This window comes from Meleagris gallopavo, chromosome 1 (genome assembly GCF_905368555.1).
Source record: "Meleagris gallopavo chromosome 1, MGAL_WU_HG_1.1, whole genome shotgun sequence".
Lineage (NCBI taxonomy): Eukaryota > Metazoa > Chordata > Aves > Galliformes > Phasianidae > Meleagris > Meleagris gallopavo.
This window is the reverse complement of record NC_139404.1, coordinates 39190090-39203001: the sequence shown is the minus strand read 5'-3', so window position 1 is coordinate 39203001 and position 12912 is coordinate 39190090. Positions and strand designations below refer to the sequence as shown.

Below are 12912 nucleotides of genomic sequence, written 5' to 3'. Positions count from 1 at the left end.
GTTTTTTACCATGGTTCGATGGCCCAAATGCAAAGAACACAAATGCAGGACACAGTGCCAGTCATTTCCAGCTGCCAATCTGCTCTGATTGCATTGAATTACTTGGTAATGTAGATGTGACCATGGTGCTTACGTTTGGTAGTGCGGAGCTGATTGTTGTGTATTGAACAGGGACTCTGGTTCTGAGACAGGACACAGTTCCAAAAGAGGTCCACAGAGCATGAAAAGCTGTGAATAATAATTTCTTCTTACAGGGTGGTTGTTCTGTAAGTCTCACTTTGGATTCACTTATTTTGCTCATATAACCTGCATACAGTCAATGAGATTCTTTGCAGACTGAGATGGAATGGAAACAGCTCAATTCACTGTCCAGACATTTACAGGTGTGCAAAAAAACATGAATGTTTAAAATTACCCCAGCAGAAGTCAGCCCATTTGGTTCACTTTGGACTCACATGTCATTGGTTTAAATTAGAGCGAAGTGGAGGATCTTAATGCTGCCAAACTTCAGGTAGCTGTCTTAGGAGAGCAGTCTCCTTTTACACCACAGTCACTGGAAAGTGAAAGATCTTTCCAAGGTCACCTAACTTAGATGACTCAGGCAATGGAAACACTCTCTAATGCACAGCATTAGAACATGGTGGCAAGATAATTGGGACCTCCAGAATGTAATAGAAAAAAAAAAAAAAAAACATTTAAATGCATTAAAAATATGTAAAATTAGTGATTATTGTACAGCATGATTTAAAATAAATGTGTTTATTTCATGTGAAAACCGTGTGATTCTTAAATTTGATGTGTTCCAATTTTATCTTGTAGAACCTGAGGAAATTAATCCTGAGGCTTTATAAAATTTACTTTTATAAACTATAAACTACTTGATAAACAGCAAGCAGAGGAGTACCTGATTCCAAAAGTAAAGACCTGCCAAATCTTCCAGCTAGAGCAAGGGTAATGTATGACTGCAATCTGTTTACCGGGATATGATAAAATCATCTGAAAAACATGGCACTGGAAACCTCTCATTCGGTTTGGATACATACCTTAAACACAATGTAAGAGAAGACATTACTTTTTTCATTTCCTTATTTAGCACCCAAGAAATACGGAAATTATTTTAAATTATTGTTCTTTGTTTTCTCCCTCTGGGATAAACAAAGATCACTGACAACAAACCCAGAAGATAATCAACTATGAGTGCATTTTATAGTCACATATGTATGACACTGGAAGACAAAAATTCTGTTTGAAGAAGGCATCAGATAGAAACAAACAAATGTGGATAATTCAGTGTGCAGACAAGTACCTTTTACTTGTGCTTTCATATGTGCATTTATAGGTGTGTAAGAACACCCCATCCTGAAAAACCTATCTTATTGCTGACAGTCATTTGTCTTACTAATAGTTTCTCAGTCTAAGAGTAAGATGGGAAGGAACTGGTGCAGTGCCCAAATAGCAAAAGCCAAAAGCTTTTTGTTTCTGAAGGACTAAAACTTGGCATTATGTCAAATGGCATTTTGACAGAAGCTCAACTTCTCTCACCTGTATGTAATTTCAGCTTTCCAGATAGATGAAGATGAGCTAAAGGAAAAAGGCTTTCATCCCATTCCGTTGCATTGCATGAGGGCAATGGATACTGTGGACACAATTGTTTTTGTATCCCTTTGGTAAGATTAATATAAATATCACAGTTTATATAGCATTAATCTCATACCAAGCATTTCACATACCTCTGCCTCAGAATGCAATGACTGACACCCATGCCAGAAGGCTCATCTACCTCTTGCACCATCATCAGCCCTACAGGTACTGAAACACCCAGTTCCACTGTTTATTGCATCTTTTCATCCCTAAAAAAAATATTTTAAAGTAGATTCTTTAATAAGTGTATACTTAATAAACAGACATACAAGTATGTGCATACCTATTAGGCCTTATAGGTTTCAATGGGACTGATTACATGTTCGCACCTCATTATATTAATATTGTGTGGAAACAAATACTCCACATATTTCTTTACAATCCTGCTCTAATTTTGTTAAAATTAGTAAGTGCAGTCTCTTCAAGAGACTAGCCAAGGAAGACATCCCACAGGCAGCCAGACACTGGGTACTGTGCCTTCAGAGGTGGACCTGGCTCCCAAACAGCTGTTACAGCCAGTAGATGAATGTCATTAGATGGTGGTAGATAGATGTGTGAACAAAAGATGTCCTCAGAACAAGCACAGCGGATTGAACTCTGATCTCTGCCTTGCCTCTAGGCCTTGTCCCTCTCACTGTCTTTGGTTTCATGGTTCAGGACCAGTTCATGCCTGCTGCCTGTTCAGCCATAGCTGTGACCCAAGCTATCTGTTTCTGCTCCTGCTCTATCTGCTCCTTCTTCTGGACTTCCATTACAGCCTGCTCTTCCTGCAGTCGTAACCGTAAAGCTGTGCTCTTGTCAAGGTGCATGAAAGCTCCTTGACTTTCTGATGCCAAACCCTACCTTCGACTATGTTTTTGTCTTGCTCTGTTAAAGTAATGAGTGTTGTATGGCTCTGGTTCATAACTTCAGATTGCCTTAATTACATCAGTTGTCTCCTGTTTCCACCTAGACGTCAGCCTGGGGCCTCACCAGGAGGCTTGCAACACCCATGTCCCGTCATAACAATCTATGCAGACAGGTGCAGGCAGACAGCAGCTTGTTTCAAAGTCAGGCAAGAACAAGCTAACTTTGATCTAGAAGTTGCATGCTCGCATCATCTGAAATGAAGTGCCTTTTTACTTCCAGACAAGACATATCACCAGCTTGGGGCATAGAAAAAATGAATCCATCTCTGCCTATACTTGCTCAGTTTTAGATGTATCGTGTAAACCTACAATAACTTTTGTAGATGCCCCACTCATTTGCCCAGATGTTGAACATCCCTCATGATATGCAAGGAGATAGAAATCTGCTGTGTGGGTCACAAGGGGCCAAGGCAGAAAGGTTTCTACTAAGCTCATTTGGCCTGAAAGCTGTTCTTAGCTTAACTAAGAACATTGTCTTTGTGCAACTCAGCTGAGGCACAGAAACTGTGTTTCAGTATGTTTAAGAGTTAGAAGCTGCGTGGAAAAGGAAGATGGTTGTCCCTGCATCCCATTCTTTGACTTATTTTTTTTGTGTGTGTGGAGTATTCATTTTCATTTTGAAAACGAAGACCAAAAGCATGGGAGAAGCAAATTAATTTTTGACATTATCAGCCAAACTCTACTCTTAGGTACACTTCTGTGAAGTCTTTGTCTAGACTTTGTTGTCTTTATTCATTTCAGTATACTTAGTCTGGACTCTTATTAGAAAATGTACTTCTGTAAGAAAAACTCAAAATTTTGACATAAAGTACTAAAATGAAAGCCTCCTTCCGGTATAGTTACAGTAAGTTCTCACTATCTGATGATTTGATTCATGTGTACAGATGAAACATCAACAGATTTGGAGTATATCACTAAGATGTGCTTGAGCTACCTTAAAACTAGTGTGGCTCCTGGTAACAGTGTACTCAGAGCTGCAAAAAGCTCAGTGGGAACCTACTGAGGACTTTTGCAGCATAGGCTTGAGCTCTATGCTTGTGGAGCTTGTACCCAAACCAGGTAATGCAAGCCTAACAGAGTTATTGTACACTGGAACCTATAAAGGCATTGTTAGATCTAAATGGCGCACAATTTCAGGCAGTTTTTAAGGCAAATGAAGAGATATTGACTTCCAAATCATTTTAATACCCAAGTGCCTCAATGGGACTGCTCATAAGTGCTGTACAATGTGAACAACAGTGGTAGGATCTGACCATAAACACTTTCAAGCATGTGATAGAGACAGACTTTTGTGCTTTTGTTTCTAGGTAACTGTGTGTTTTTGTTTAACTCTGTTCTGATTATGGTATGGAGTTCATTTAACACTGTATGGGCAAATGGCATTCTTTATGTTATATTTAGCTTTATCTCTCTATGCATGAGTACCATGTGGGGTAATTACTGCTTTGAGGCCTGATTTTCATCTCCCTACCAAAGCTAAAGTGCAAATCTGTGGGAATGTTGTATAACTAGGGAATGTGATCCCAGCTCTGCTATAATATGTTTAATCTGAATAAACAGCCAGGCTGTAAATTGTCTGTGTAGTGTACAACCCCATAATAAATCAACATATCATTTAGTTTCATATTACAGAAACTATACTTTATCTGGAAATCATTTAGGTGTATAAGTAACTGCAGTGGTTTTCAGTGGGACATTTGGGGGAGCTAACATAAACTTACAAAAACAAGTAAGGGTTCCTAAATCTATCCTTGACAGTTTAAAATGGATATAAAATAAAACATCTATAGTCCATCTAGCTGGAGCAAGTTGCTAATGTGTTCTATGTATCTATTACCTATGCAATTATTATACTTCTAGAATTAATTGCTGTTAAAACTATTGCATATATTTTGGGAATAAAATACTAAGAAATCATTTTTTCCATTTATCTATTGTTGCTGCAGAGAAGTGTATGTTATATAACCTTGAATATGCATGGATATGGTTGCTGGATATTCCTACTTTGTGCAGGGAGCTGCCAGATATCTCTTTGAAGTTAACAGTGTTCTTAAATATGCGACGCAGAAAAGTAGTGGAAGATTTTGAATTTTTAGTATGGATTAGTTATTTTGTAAAGGAAGAAGACATCAGAAAGGTACTTTAAGCTATTATTTCTATAGTATTTTTCTGTCTTCTCCAATCTTATCTAGTGTAAAGCGACTAGAGAGCGAGGCCAGGCCCTTGCCTTTCTGAAGCAATCATTTGCCATTTATTTTCTGGAGAGCAATGATCTGATTTTAGCAAGATCCTAAGATTTGATATTATACACAAGATTATGCAAAATCTAAGTTTTTGAAATACAGGAACCCAAAAACTGTAACACAAACATTTTAGCAGAGCAATCACTGTGCTGTTTTCCAAAAGACAAGAGTGATTGTGGGTATTCTGAGTGAGCACGTAATCCTCCCTCAGTCAAATTTCCCACTGCAAAAGAAGCTGCAACATTTGGGTCTTTATCTGCAACAGGTTTTTGTATCTTTATTACGGATTCAACTTAAATCTTCAGAATCTGAAATTGTAAGGACTAGGAGTGGAAAGAAGCTAATTACTGTGATCAAAATTCTTTATTCAGCTCCTGAGTTTTAAATACAAAATGAGGTAGGAACTCAAAATTAGGAACTTAAAGTTATTTATTCCATGTAAAATCAAGACTCAGATGCAGAACCACAAATGTTTTAACTTCCTGTTAGTTATTCTACCCATCAGGCTGCAGTCCTAAAAAAAAAATAATAAAAATGTTAATAATCAGAATAATCAAAACAATTCAACTTTAAAATTCTAACTGTAAACTATAATTAATCACACAATTAGAAAGCTCATTTTACTTCTATTAATCCAGTTCAAATGTTAGCATTTCACAATATATATTTATCTATCAATATATCTGTCTTAAAATAAGTATAATGCAGAAGTTTTATAGGACCAGCCTTTACTTTCTTTATTCCTTTAGAAGGAAGGAAGGAGTAACAAAATGCACATATATAAATATACAGATCAAGGAATACTTGACACAACCTGGAGCCAAGTGTCTGGGCTCAGCAATATCAGTGTCTCAGGTCTCAATTAGAGCTTGAAGTAAAAGTATCCTATGACTATTTCATAGTTACAAGAAAGTAGCTATACCAGTATTGCATGTAGGGAAGTGACCATGGCACAAACACGCCTGTGGGGAAGGGGCAGGAAGACACGGAGGACAAACCACAGCCCAGCTGTGCACTGGGATGAGTTTTGGTGAGGTTCCTGGCTTTCTTCACACTGCAGTTGCTATACTCCCAGGACTGAGTATTAAGTGTGCACACTCAAGATGCTTTAAAATGAAGACTGTCAAGAATGAGATTATTTTTATTATTTAATATGAAAATTATCTAGCCTTACACTCCTTACCATGTTTGAACAAAGCTCTATTTGCCAGTTGTCACATGGAAGGAAAGAGAAATGCTGACAGACACAGCACCTCTGCTCAAAAGACAAAATGGTGGTGAAAGAACCTGGGGAACTGTCTCAGCTGTGCTCACTTGTCTTACTCTAACTAGTAGGTTTATCTTACACAGGCCAGAACCTAGGAGTAAAGTACACCAAATCATAAAAAAATATCTTTCAAGAGGGGAGAATAATGACAATGCTCACAGCTAGAACTATGGGTAAGATTTCTTATGATTGTTGGTTCTACTTAATGTCTCCCTGCTTCTGAGAACAGCAAGCCTGCACTCCCATCCCTCTGGAAAGCTCCTGTCACCCCTTGGTGACAGGTCTGTTTGGTTTGCTAGAGCAGCACAGAACTAACCAAGCCAAAAAGTCAGCCAGTGCTGACAATATACTCTGGTGTCAAACGAATAACACAGTCTGTGGAAAGGTTGAGAATAGTGTCTGTGTCTGGGAGAAGAGAATGGACTGTACAGAGGGCACAGAACTGGCTCTTGCCGTGTCTGGATGCCTCAGTTATCTGAAGACTCATCCCCAGTCTCAGAAGAAGAGACTCAGAGAAAATGCTGGGAATGGATGCTGTCTCTTTCAGGCAGATAGTAGGTTCTGCCATAAATCCAAGTTTTCTAAGGAAAGCATACATTTTGATTAAGATCTAGAGAGAATGACCTTTTCATTTTCTTATATGAAGTGACTAAACAGTGTTGTGGTGGGAAGAAGCTGGTTTTGAGTTACTTTATGCATGTACTAGAAAAAAAAAAACTCTTCTGGCTCTCTTCTCAGTTGGGCTTTTCAAGTTATAGTGATGTCTGAATGGAGGAGATGCAGGCCAGCAATCCAATTTAGGAATGGTTAAGAAATGTGATTTCATCAGATGAGGGTTGAAAGTCATAAACCTGACAAACGAGAAGATGTTTGAAAAGATTCTGAAGTGCGCATCTCTACAGTCACGATATTGAAATTAAAGCTTCTGGAGTACCTTAATGTTATGTAAGAGGTTGCCACAGCTTAATGTTACGTCAGATTAATTTACTCAGTTAAGCCATCCTTCTTTAGAACTGACAGGATGATGCAATTCAATTTCTTTGTGGACTTGTGTTACGGAACAATAGGAAGCCACCAGAGGAGTCACTTGATGACATAGAATGAAGTCTAATCAGCGAATCCGTAGCCTGAGGAGTCACCTACAGAAGAAAAAACTGTGTAGCAAACACACAGGCCATAACAAACATAGGGCAAACAAAGCAATGGCAGGATTGTTTATAAGGATGCTGAACTAGACTAGAAAAGTGATTTCTGAGCAAGAAAACTGCTTTTGGTTGCTTGTTTATGTGGCACTCAGGGGAAAAGGTCTTCAAAAATATTCTTATACATAAGCATCACTGTACTATCAGCCAGTTCTCTTTCAAAGAAAACAATTTGGCTCTCCATATGATTGCCTGGATAGGCCAAAGGACAACACCGTTATTTTTGTCACTGCTACAGGTGTGTTACTTATGTTACTACATTGCTAAGACCAGTCCTGAGGCGAGCATGCAGTTATCTCATATGATCTGCTGGCTCATAAAAATGGAGTCTGTAGGCACTATGAGCAGCAGGGCATACTTACAGATATCAAAACCCAACCCAAGCCAATTGTTTGGCCTAACAATTTTAGATTTTAGTGTTTTTAAACTTTTAATTGAAGAAAGACTTTCAGATATCAAAACAGGAAAATCTTCCAGTACCTCCAGTAGCAGAAATCTGTCATTGCAGCCAATAACTCTTCAGTATATGTATGTTTGCATTGTAAGAAGCTAGATCAGCATGTCTTTAATTTCTCTTTGTTCAAATCGTCCTCCTGCAGCCCTGGAAGCACATTTCTCAGCTGTGATATGTTCAGAATGCAGCTCACAGAGAACATCTTGCATGCATTTCACAGTGATGGGTCATTCCCTTCCCCCAAGCATTTATATTGTGCATTTCAACAGCTCGCTCCTTGAATCACGCCACAGAGAAGAGTGGAAAGGAAACACTTCACCTGAAGAAATGCTGAACAGAGATTGATAAAAACAACCATAAAATTATGTGACAATTTGGACATTAGAATAAAGCTAAGATACTTGTTCTCAACAGCACATGGACAAAATGGGTGATTGTCATGGCAGAGTGTCTAACAAGAGATCTACAATTACACATGGGGAGAAATCTCAAGGACCTCAGAGATCAAACAGAGTGCCTATATTTCTATTGTACAAAATACAGTTCAATCTCATTTTCTTGTTGTTTTTTTTTCTTTTTTTTCTTTTTTTTTTCATGAAGAGGCTATGCAAAACTTAAATGGTTTTATAAAGTCAGTTTTATAAATAAGCATATCTCCCATTTGCAAAGGACATGGTATTACTTTTCAGTAACCAAATCAACTATTTCTAGCGTAACCCATGCACTATTGAAATTATCAGTAGAATGAATGCCAGTTTAGCAGTTGGTACAAGTAGAAATATGTCAGAGAATCTGTACGTGAATCAAGCTTAAATGTTAGCTAACATCCAAGAACATTAACATGGCAATCTGTAAAGCTCAATAAAGACGATGGGAGAAGACACTATTGCAAATCTGATTCAGAACTGCACAGCCTATAAATATATGCCTGGGTTGCTATGGTAGTTTTAGTTTTGGTTTTGGTGACTCAGGACTATGCAGTATTAAAAGTAACCCACCTTGACATTTCTGTGTAAGAACATTGCTCTGAACCGAAAAAAAACAATTTTTCTTCTTACATAATTTACATCAAAATTTTGATAGCACTTTGTGCATAGTCTTTCCATCTCTTTTTTTCTGGATAAGGAATGTACTGGAGATTTCACTGTTTCTTGTGTGGGTTTGCCACACAATTAGAAAAGAGAATGCAACATATTTAAAAATAGAAATGAATATGACTGTCAAATTTAAAATATGAAAGAAATGCCTTTTTCTTATGATAAGTATCTCCACTATGTTTCCATGTTGAAAAAGGGTTTCATATTTTTGTATCCCATTTCTCCTTTTAAACTCTATGATTCTTTATAGAAACCACGGAGAATAGAGTTTTATGTCAATATATAAGTATTTGCCACTACTTCTTCAGAATATCCACTCTTCCCAGAGCTAGAATTGATGAAACTAACCTTGATATATTGGTTGTCTTCACTGGAGAGTGAAAAACATTGGGACAAAATTTTTAGAAGCCGCAATGTGTCAGATTTCTGTTGCTGATGACAAGATGGAAGACAACAATTATCCTTAAGAGGTCGAAAGAGAAATCCTATGTTCCAGAACATGTCTATTTTGAGTAACACATTGGTATACTTCTGTAGTACAGAAACTTGCATGAATTAGTTTGCAACAATGATTGCAATGCTTGTAAGAAAAATAAAATAAATACCTCATTGTTGGGAGTCATGTGGATGGGGCCAGGTTCTTTGCAGGGTTGCAAGGTGAGAGGACAAAGGGTCCCAAACTGGAACACAGGGAGTTCCATACAAACATGAAGAAAACTTCTTGACTGTGAGGGTGACAGAGCACTAGAACAGAGAGGTTGCGGAGTCTACTTCTCTGGAGATATTCAAAACTCACCTGGATGCTTTCCTGTGTAACCTACTGTTATTGCTTGAGGAATGAAGGAGGTTTGATGATCAAATAGAAAAAGCTGAGCTAGAGGAATGAAGTCAAGGAGAGGTGACTGGAAACTTTATGAAAACCTAAAATAAGTGCTCCATACCAATGAAATTCCTCAGAGGGCATTTCAAACAAGTACCTATCAACTTGCCTAGAATTACTTTACTGCCAGTAGAGCACTTGATTTAAATCTTGCTGAAATCACTGTATTGTGTTCTGTAGGTATGCGGGTTCTTTGAAGAGTCAAATTTTCAGACAGCCAATTGAGAGGGAAAGAAAGAAGTAGACTATTGGGGAGGGTATATTTAAAATACTGGAGACATCTGGGGACAGAGGATGTTCTTTCCTGAGTTGCTTTTCTCTGGGAAAGTAGTATAATTCACAAACGTAATTGGATTGAGAGTCCATCCCCAAGGAAATGTACTGAAGAGGACAAGACTGCAGTATGTAGCTGGATCATGCACAGATCCTCACCTTAGATGTGAGTCAGTAGATGCAGCCAAGCTGTAGGCTGGTAAATGTGTGTATTAGCCATAGTTCAATTAACCATGTGAGTAATAAATGTTACGATGACCACTTCTGAAGTGGATTGTGCACAATCAGCCATACTTCAGATCCATGAACCTAAGCTGTATCTCTGAGTAGACACATGGATCATCAATAGGAACGTATTAATTAGATCCTGGGTTTTTGTTGACATATTTGGATAGCAAACCTCTCTTTGGCAAATCTTTCATCTTGTCTACCAGATGCCGTCTTTCAAATGCCAGCAATTTACATCTGCACATTTTCAGTGGGCTGTGTGTCATGCACTGCTGTATGAGTACGTCTGATGGGTGCTATGCAAATAGTTCCAGGTGAAAACCTGCTCTGAAGAGTGTTAGTGAGAACACATTGCTGCAGATATGCAACCTTCTGACCAAACACATTGCTGCAGGTATGCAACCTTCTGACCACTGCTTCTTGGGAAATGCCACCAACATTTTTAATGATTGAAATAAGAAGCCTGAGCAGGCTGAGAGACTGCAGCAAAAGGAGAGATTACAGGAAAGAACAAACCACACAAAATTTGATGAGTGCGAGGTTTGGTGACCCTCTCAAACTATACTTTGTTTCCTATAATTAGTTGAAATGATAACTTCTTTTCCAGTAAGCTTAAAGCCACGTTTTACCCCTAGAGATTATTCAATATAGAAGAAAATATACGTTGTTTATAGCTAAAGAAAACATGCTATGCACAGGGAAAGAAATTAACTGCCTGTAACAGCTTGGTTCCCAGAAGTAGCAATTCTGAGCACAATGTTTGTGTCTTCAAAGGCTGCGCGCGCTGTAATTCCTCCTCTCCCAACTGAAACAGGGTGCACTGCTCCAGATTTACAGGCAATAAAAGTGAAACGTAACAGAAACCAGCGCAGCAGCAAGGGTTTGAAACAGAAACCCCTGTGAGCGCAGGGGGGTTTGTGCAAGACACCTCAGGAGACGCTGCTCTGACGCCAGGCTGCCCAAACGCGGGCACGCTTAAGTTTCCCAAGCAGGGCATCCTCAGCAGCCCCGCGCGTCTTCTTCTCAGGGCGGCTACAGTCACTCTGCTAACAGAGGCGCAAGCGGAGGAAAACGCGAACAGGGAAGCGGCACGCCTGCAGCTTCGCTTTACTTCCCGAGGCCCGCTCCGGCTGCCCTAACAGAACCGCTGACCCTTCCGGCTGAACTCTTGAACCCGCGGGCCGCGCAAAGGCCAACCGCGCCTCGGCACAGCCCCGGCCCGGCCCCGTCACCGCCCCCGTCCGCCCGTGACGTCAGGAGCCAACGGCCACACCTCGCCCACCCCGCGCCCCCGCCCTCCTCCCTGGGGCTCCGCCCCGCCGGCAAGTCTCGCGGGATTATGCTAAGGAGCCGCCGCCGCCACCGCCCCGCCCCTCAGCTCCCTCCCGCCCTGCGCTTCCATCTGGGTGGGTGCGTGAGCGAGGGCGAGCGCGGGCCGCGGTGTGCTGTGGGATACGGCGGTATATAGTCTATCCTCGGCGCGGCGATAGCGAGGGGGTCAGGCGGGAGCGGGGCATGAAGATGGCGGACGCCAAGCAGAAGCGGAACGAGCAGCTGAAGCGCTGGATCGGTTCCGAGACCGACCTGGAGCCGCCCGTGGTCAAGCGCAAAAAGACCAAGGTGAAGTTCGACGACGGCGCCGTCTTCCTGGCCGCCTGCTCCAGCGGGGACACGGAGGAGGTGCTGCGGCTGCTGGAGCGCGGCGCCGACATCAACTACGCCAATGTGGACGGGCTCACTGCGCTCCACCAGGTCGGTGCGGCCGGGCGGGCAGGGCCGGGGGCGAGGCCTGCGGGGCGTCCCCGTGGGAAGCGGCCGCGGGGGAAGGGACCGGCGGCGGCGGCGGCTCTCCCCTCCGCTGGGGGGTGTCGGGGCGGGGAGGGGCCGCGGGGCGGGAGGCGGCGGGGAGCGGGGTCGGGCTCGGGGGCGGCGGGGGAGTGGCCGTGCGGCGGGGCCTCCGCTCCGGAGCCTCCGGGCCGGCTCGGGAGGGCGAGGGGCCGGTTCCCCTCTCCGCTGTAGGGCCCTCTGGGAGTTACCCTAGCCGGGGTCGGGGTGCGGACCCCGCCCGAGCCCCCCGGGAGCTCTCGGGGCAGGGCCGCAGGTGAGGGGAGGCGCTCGGCGGGGTCGCTTCCCGCTGCCGCCGCTCCCCGCGGCGGTTTCCGGCTTCCTCCGTCCGTCCGGAGGTTCGGCCGCGCTCGGGCCGATAAAAGCTCTCTCCTCCGTGCGCGGAGAGAGCCAGCCCGTTTCCGAGGGGAAACTCGCGATTTGTGTCTAATAGAGGAACGCGTGTCGATAACAGCCCGCTTCTCTCCCGAGCGATGGCTTCTGCCGCAGTGTGCGAGCTGAAGTTGAAGGGAAGCGGGGCTTTTACAGCCTTCCTCCGCGTGTCGGAGAGCAATGCGACGAAGCCGAGTGGCTTTGTTTGGGCGTGGGTGTGTGGCCGGGGCTGCTGCCATCCAGGGGGAACTTCACTCGGGGCAGGGGCACGGCGGGGAGACAGGCTGTGAAGTTTCCTCAAAATGGATGCTTTGTGCACGCTGAACTTCATAGCAGTCTGATTGGAATCTCAAAACGTTAGCCAAATAAGGAAAGGCTGTGGCAATCCGGAGATAATGCGGGTTTGCCCGAATAGTTCTTCTTTTTCTAGGAGGCCAAAAGCTTCCCCACCGTATTAAATTCCCTGGATAGCTAAAAAGTAAAAAAAAATACATAGATTATA

The 12912-nt window shown here is 42.4% G+C and overlaps 2 protein-coding genes across 24 annotated transcripts in view; one reads left to right on the top strand and one right to left on the bottom strand.

The window, feature by feature from the left end:
• Positions 1-5136: 5136 nt before the first annotated feature.
• LOC104910134 (uncharacterized) lies at positions 5137-12649 on the bottom strand. 14 transcript variants are annotated; one of them, XM_085221861.1, is made up of 5 exons: positions 9418-12649; positions 9161-9244; positions 7742-8045; positions 6994-7198; positions 5137-5306 (listed from the first exon to the last, which is right to left on the bottom strand). In XM_085221861.1, exon 1 carries the CDS (start codon positions 12647-12649, stop codon positions 11909-11911), a length of 741 nt encoding a protein of 246 aa, XP_085077987.1. In that variant the 3' UTR covers positions 5137-5306; positions 6994-7198; positions 7742-8045; positions 9161-9244; positions 9418-11908. The 14 variants fall into 14 exon arrangements, with proteins under 14 accessions (XP_085077987.1, XP_085078028.1, XP_085077977.1 ...); XM_085221902.1 differs by having other exon boundaries at positions 7742-7862; XM_085221851.1 differs by having other exon boundaries at positions 7742-9244; positions 9418-9492; positions 9609-12649.
• PPP1R12A (protein phosphatase 1 regulatory subunit 12A) overlaps positions 11709-12912 on the top strand; it is a 123210-nt gene continuing 122006 nt past the window's right edge. For all 10 annotated transcript variants that reach the window (XM_085221820.1, XM_010708460.4, XM_085221809.1 and 7 more), the window contains exon 1: positions 11709-11945. In XM_085221820.1, coding sequence (XP_085077946.1) covers positions 11709-11945 — 237 coding nt within the window. The remainder of the gene's footprint in view (positions 11946-12912) is intronic.

Coding starts and splice junctions, on each gene's coding strand:
- LOC104910134 (XM_085221827.1), bottom strand. CDS start 12,649: ATGGCAGCAGCCCCGGCCACACACCCACGCCCAAACAAAGCCACTCGG.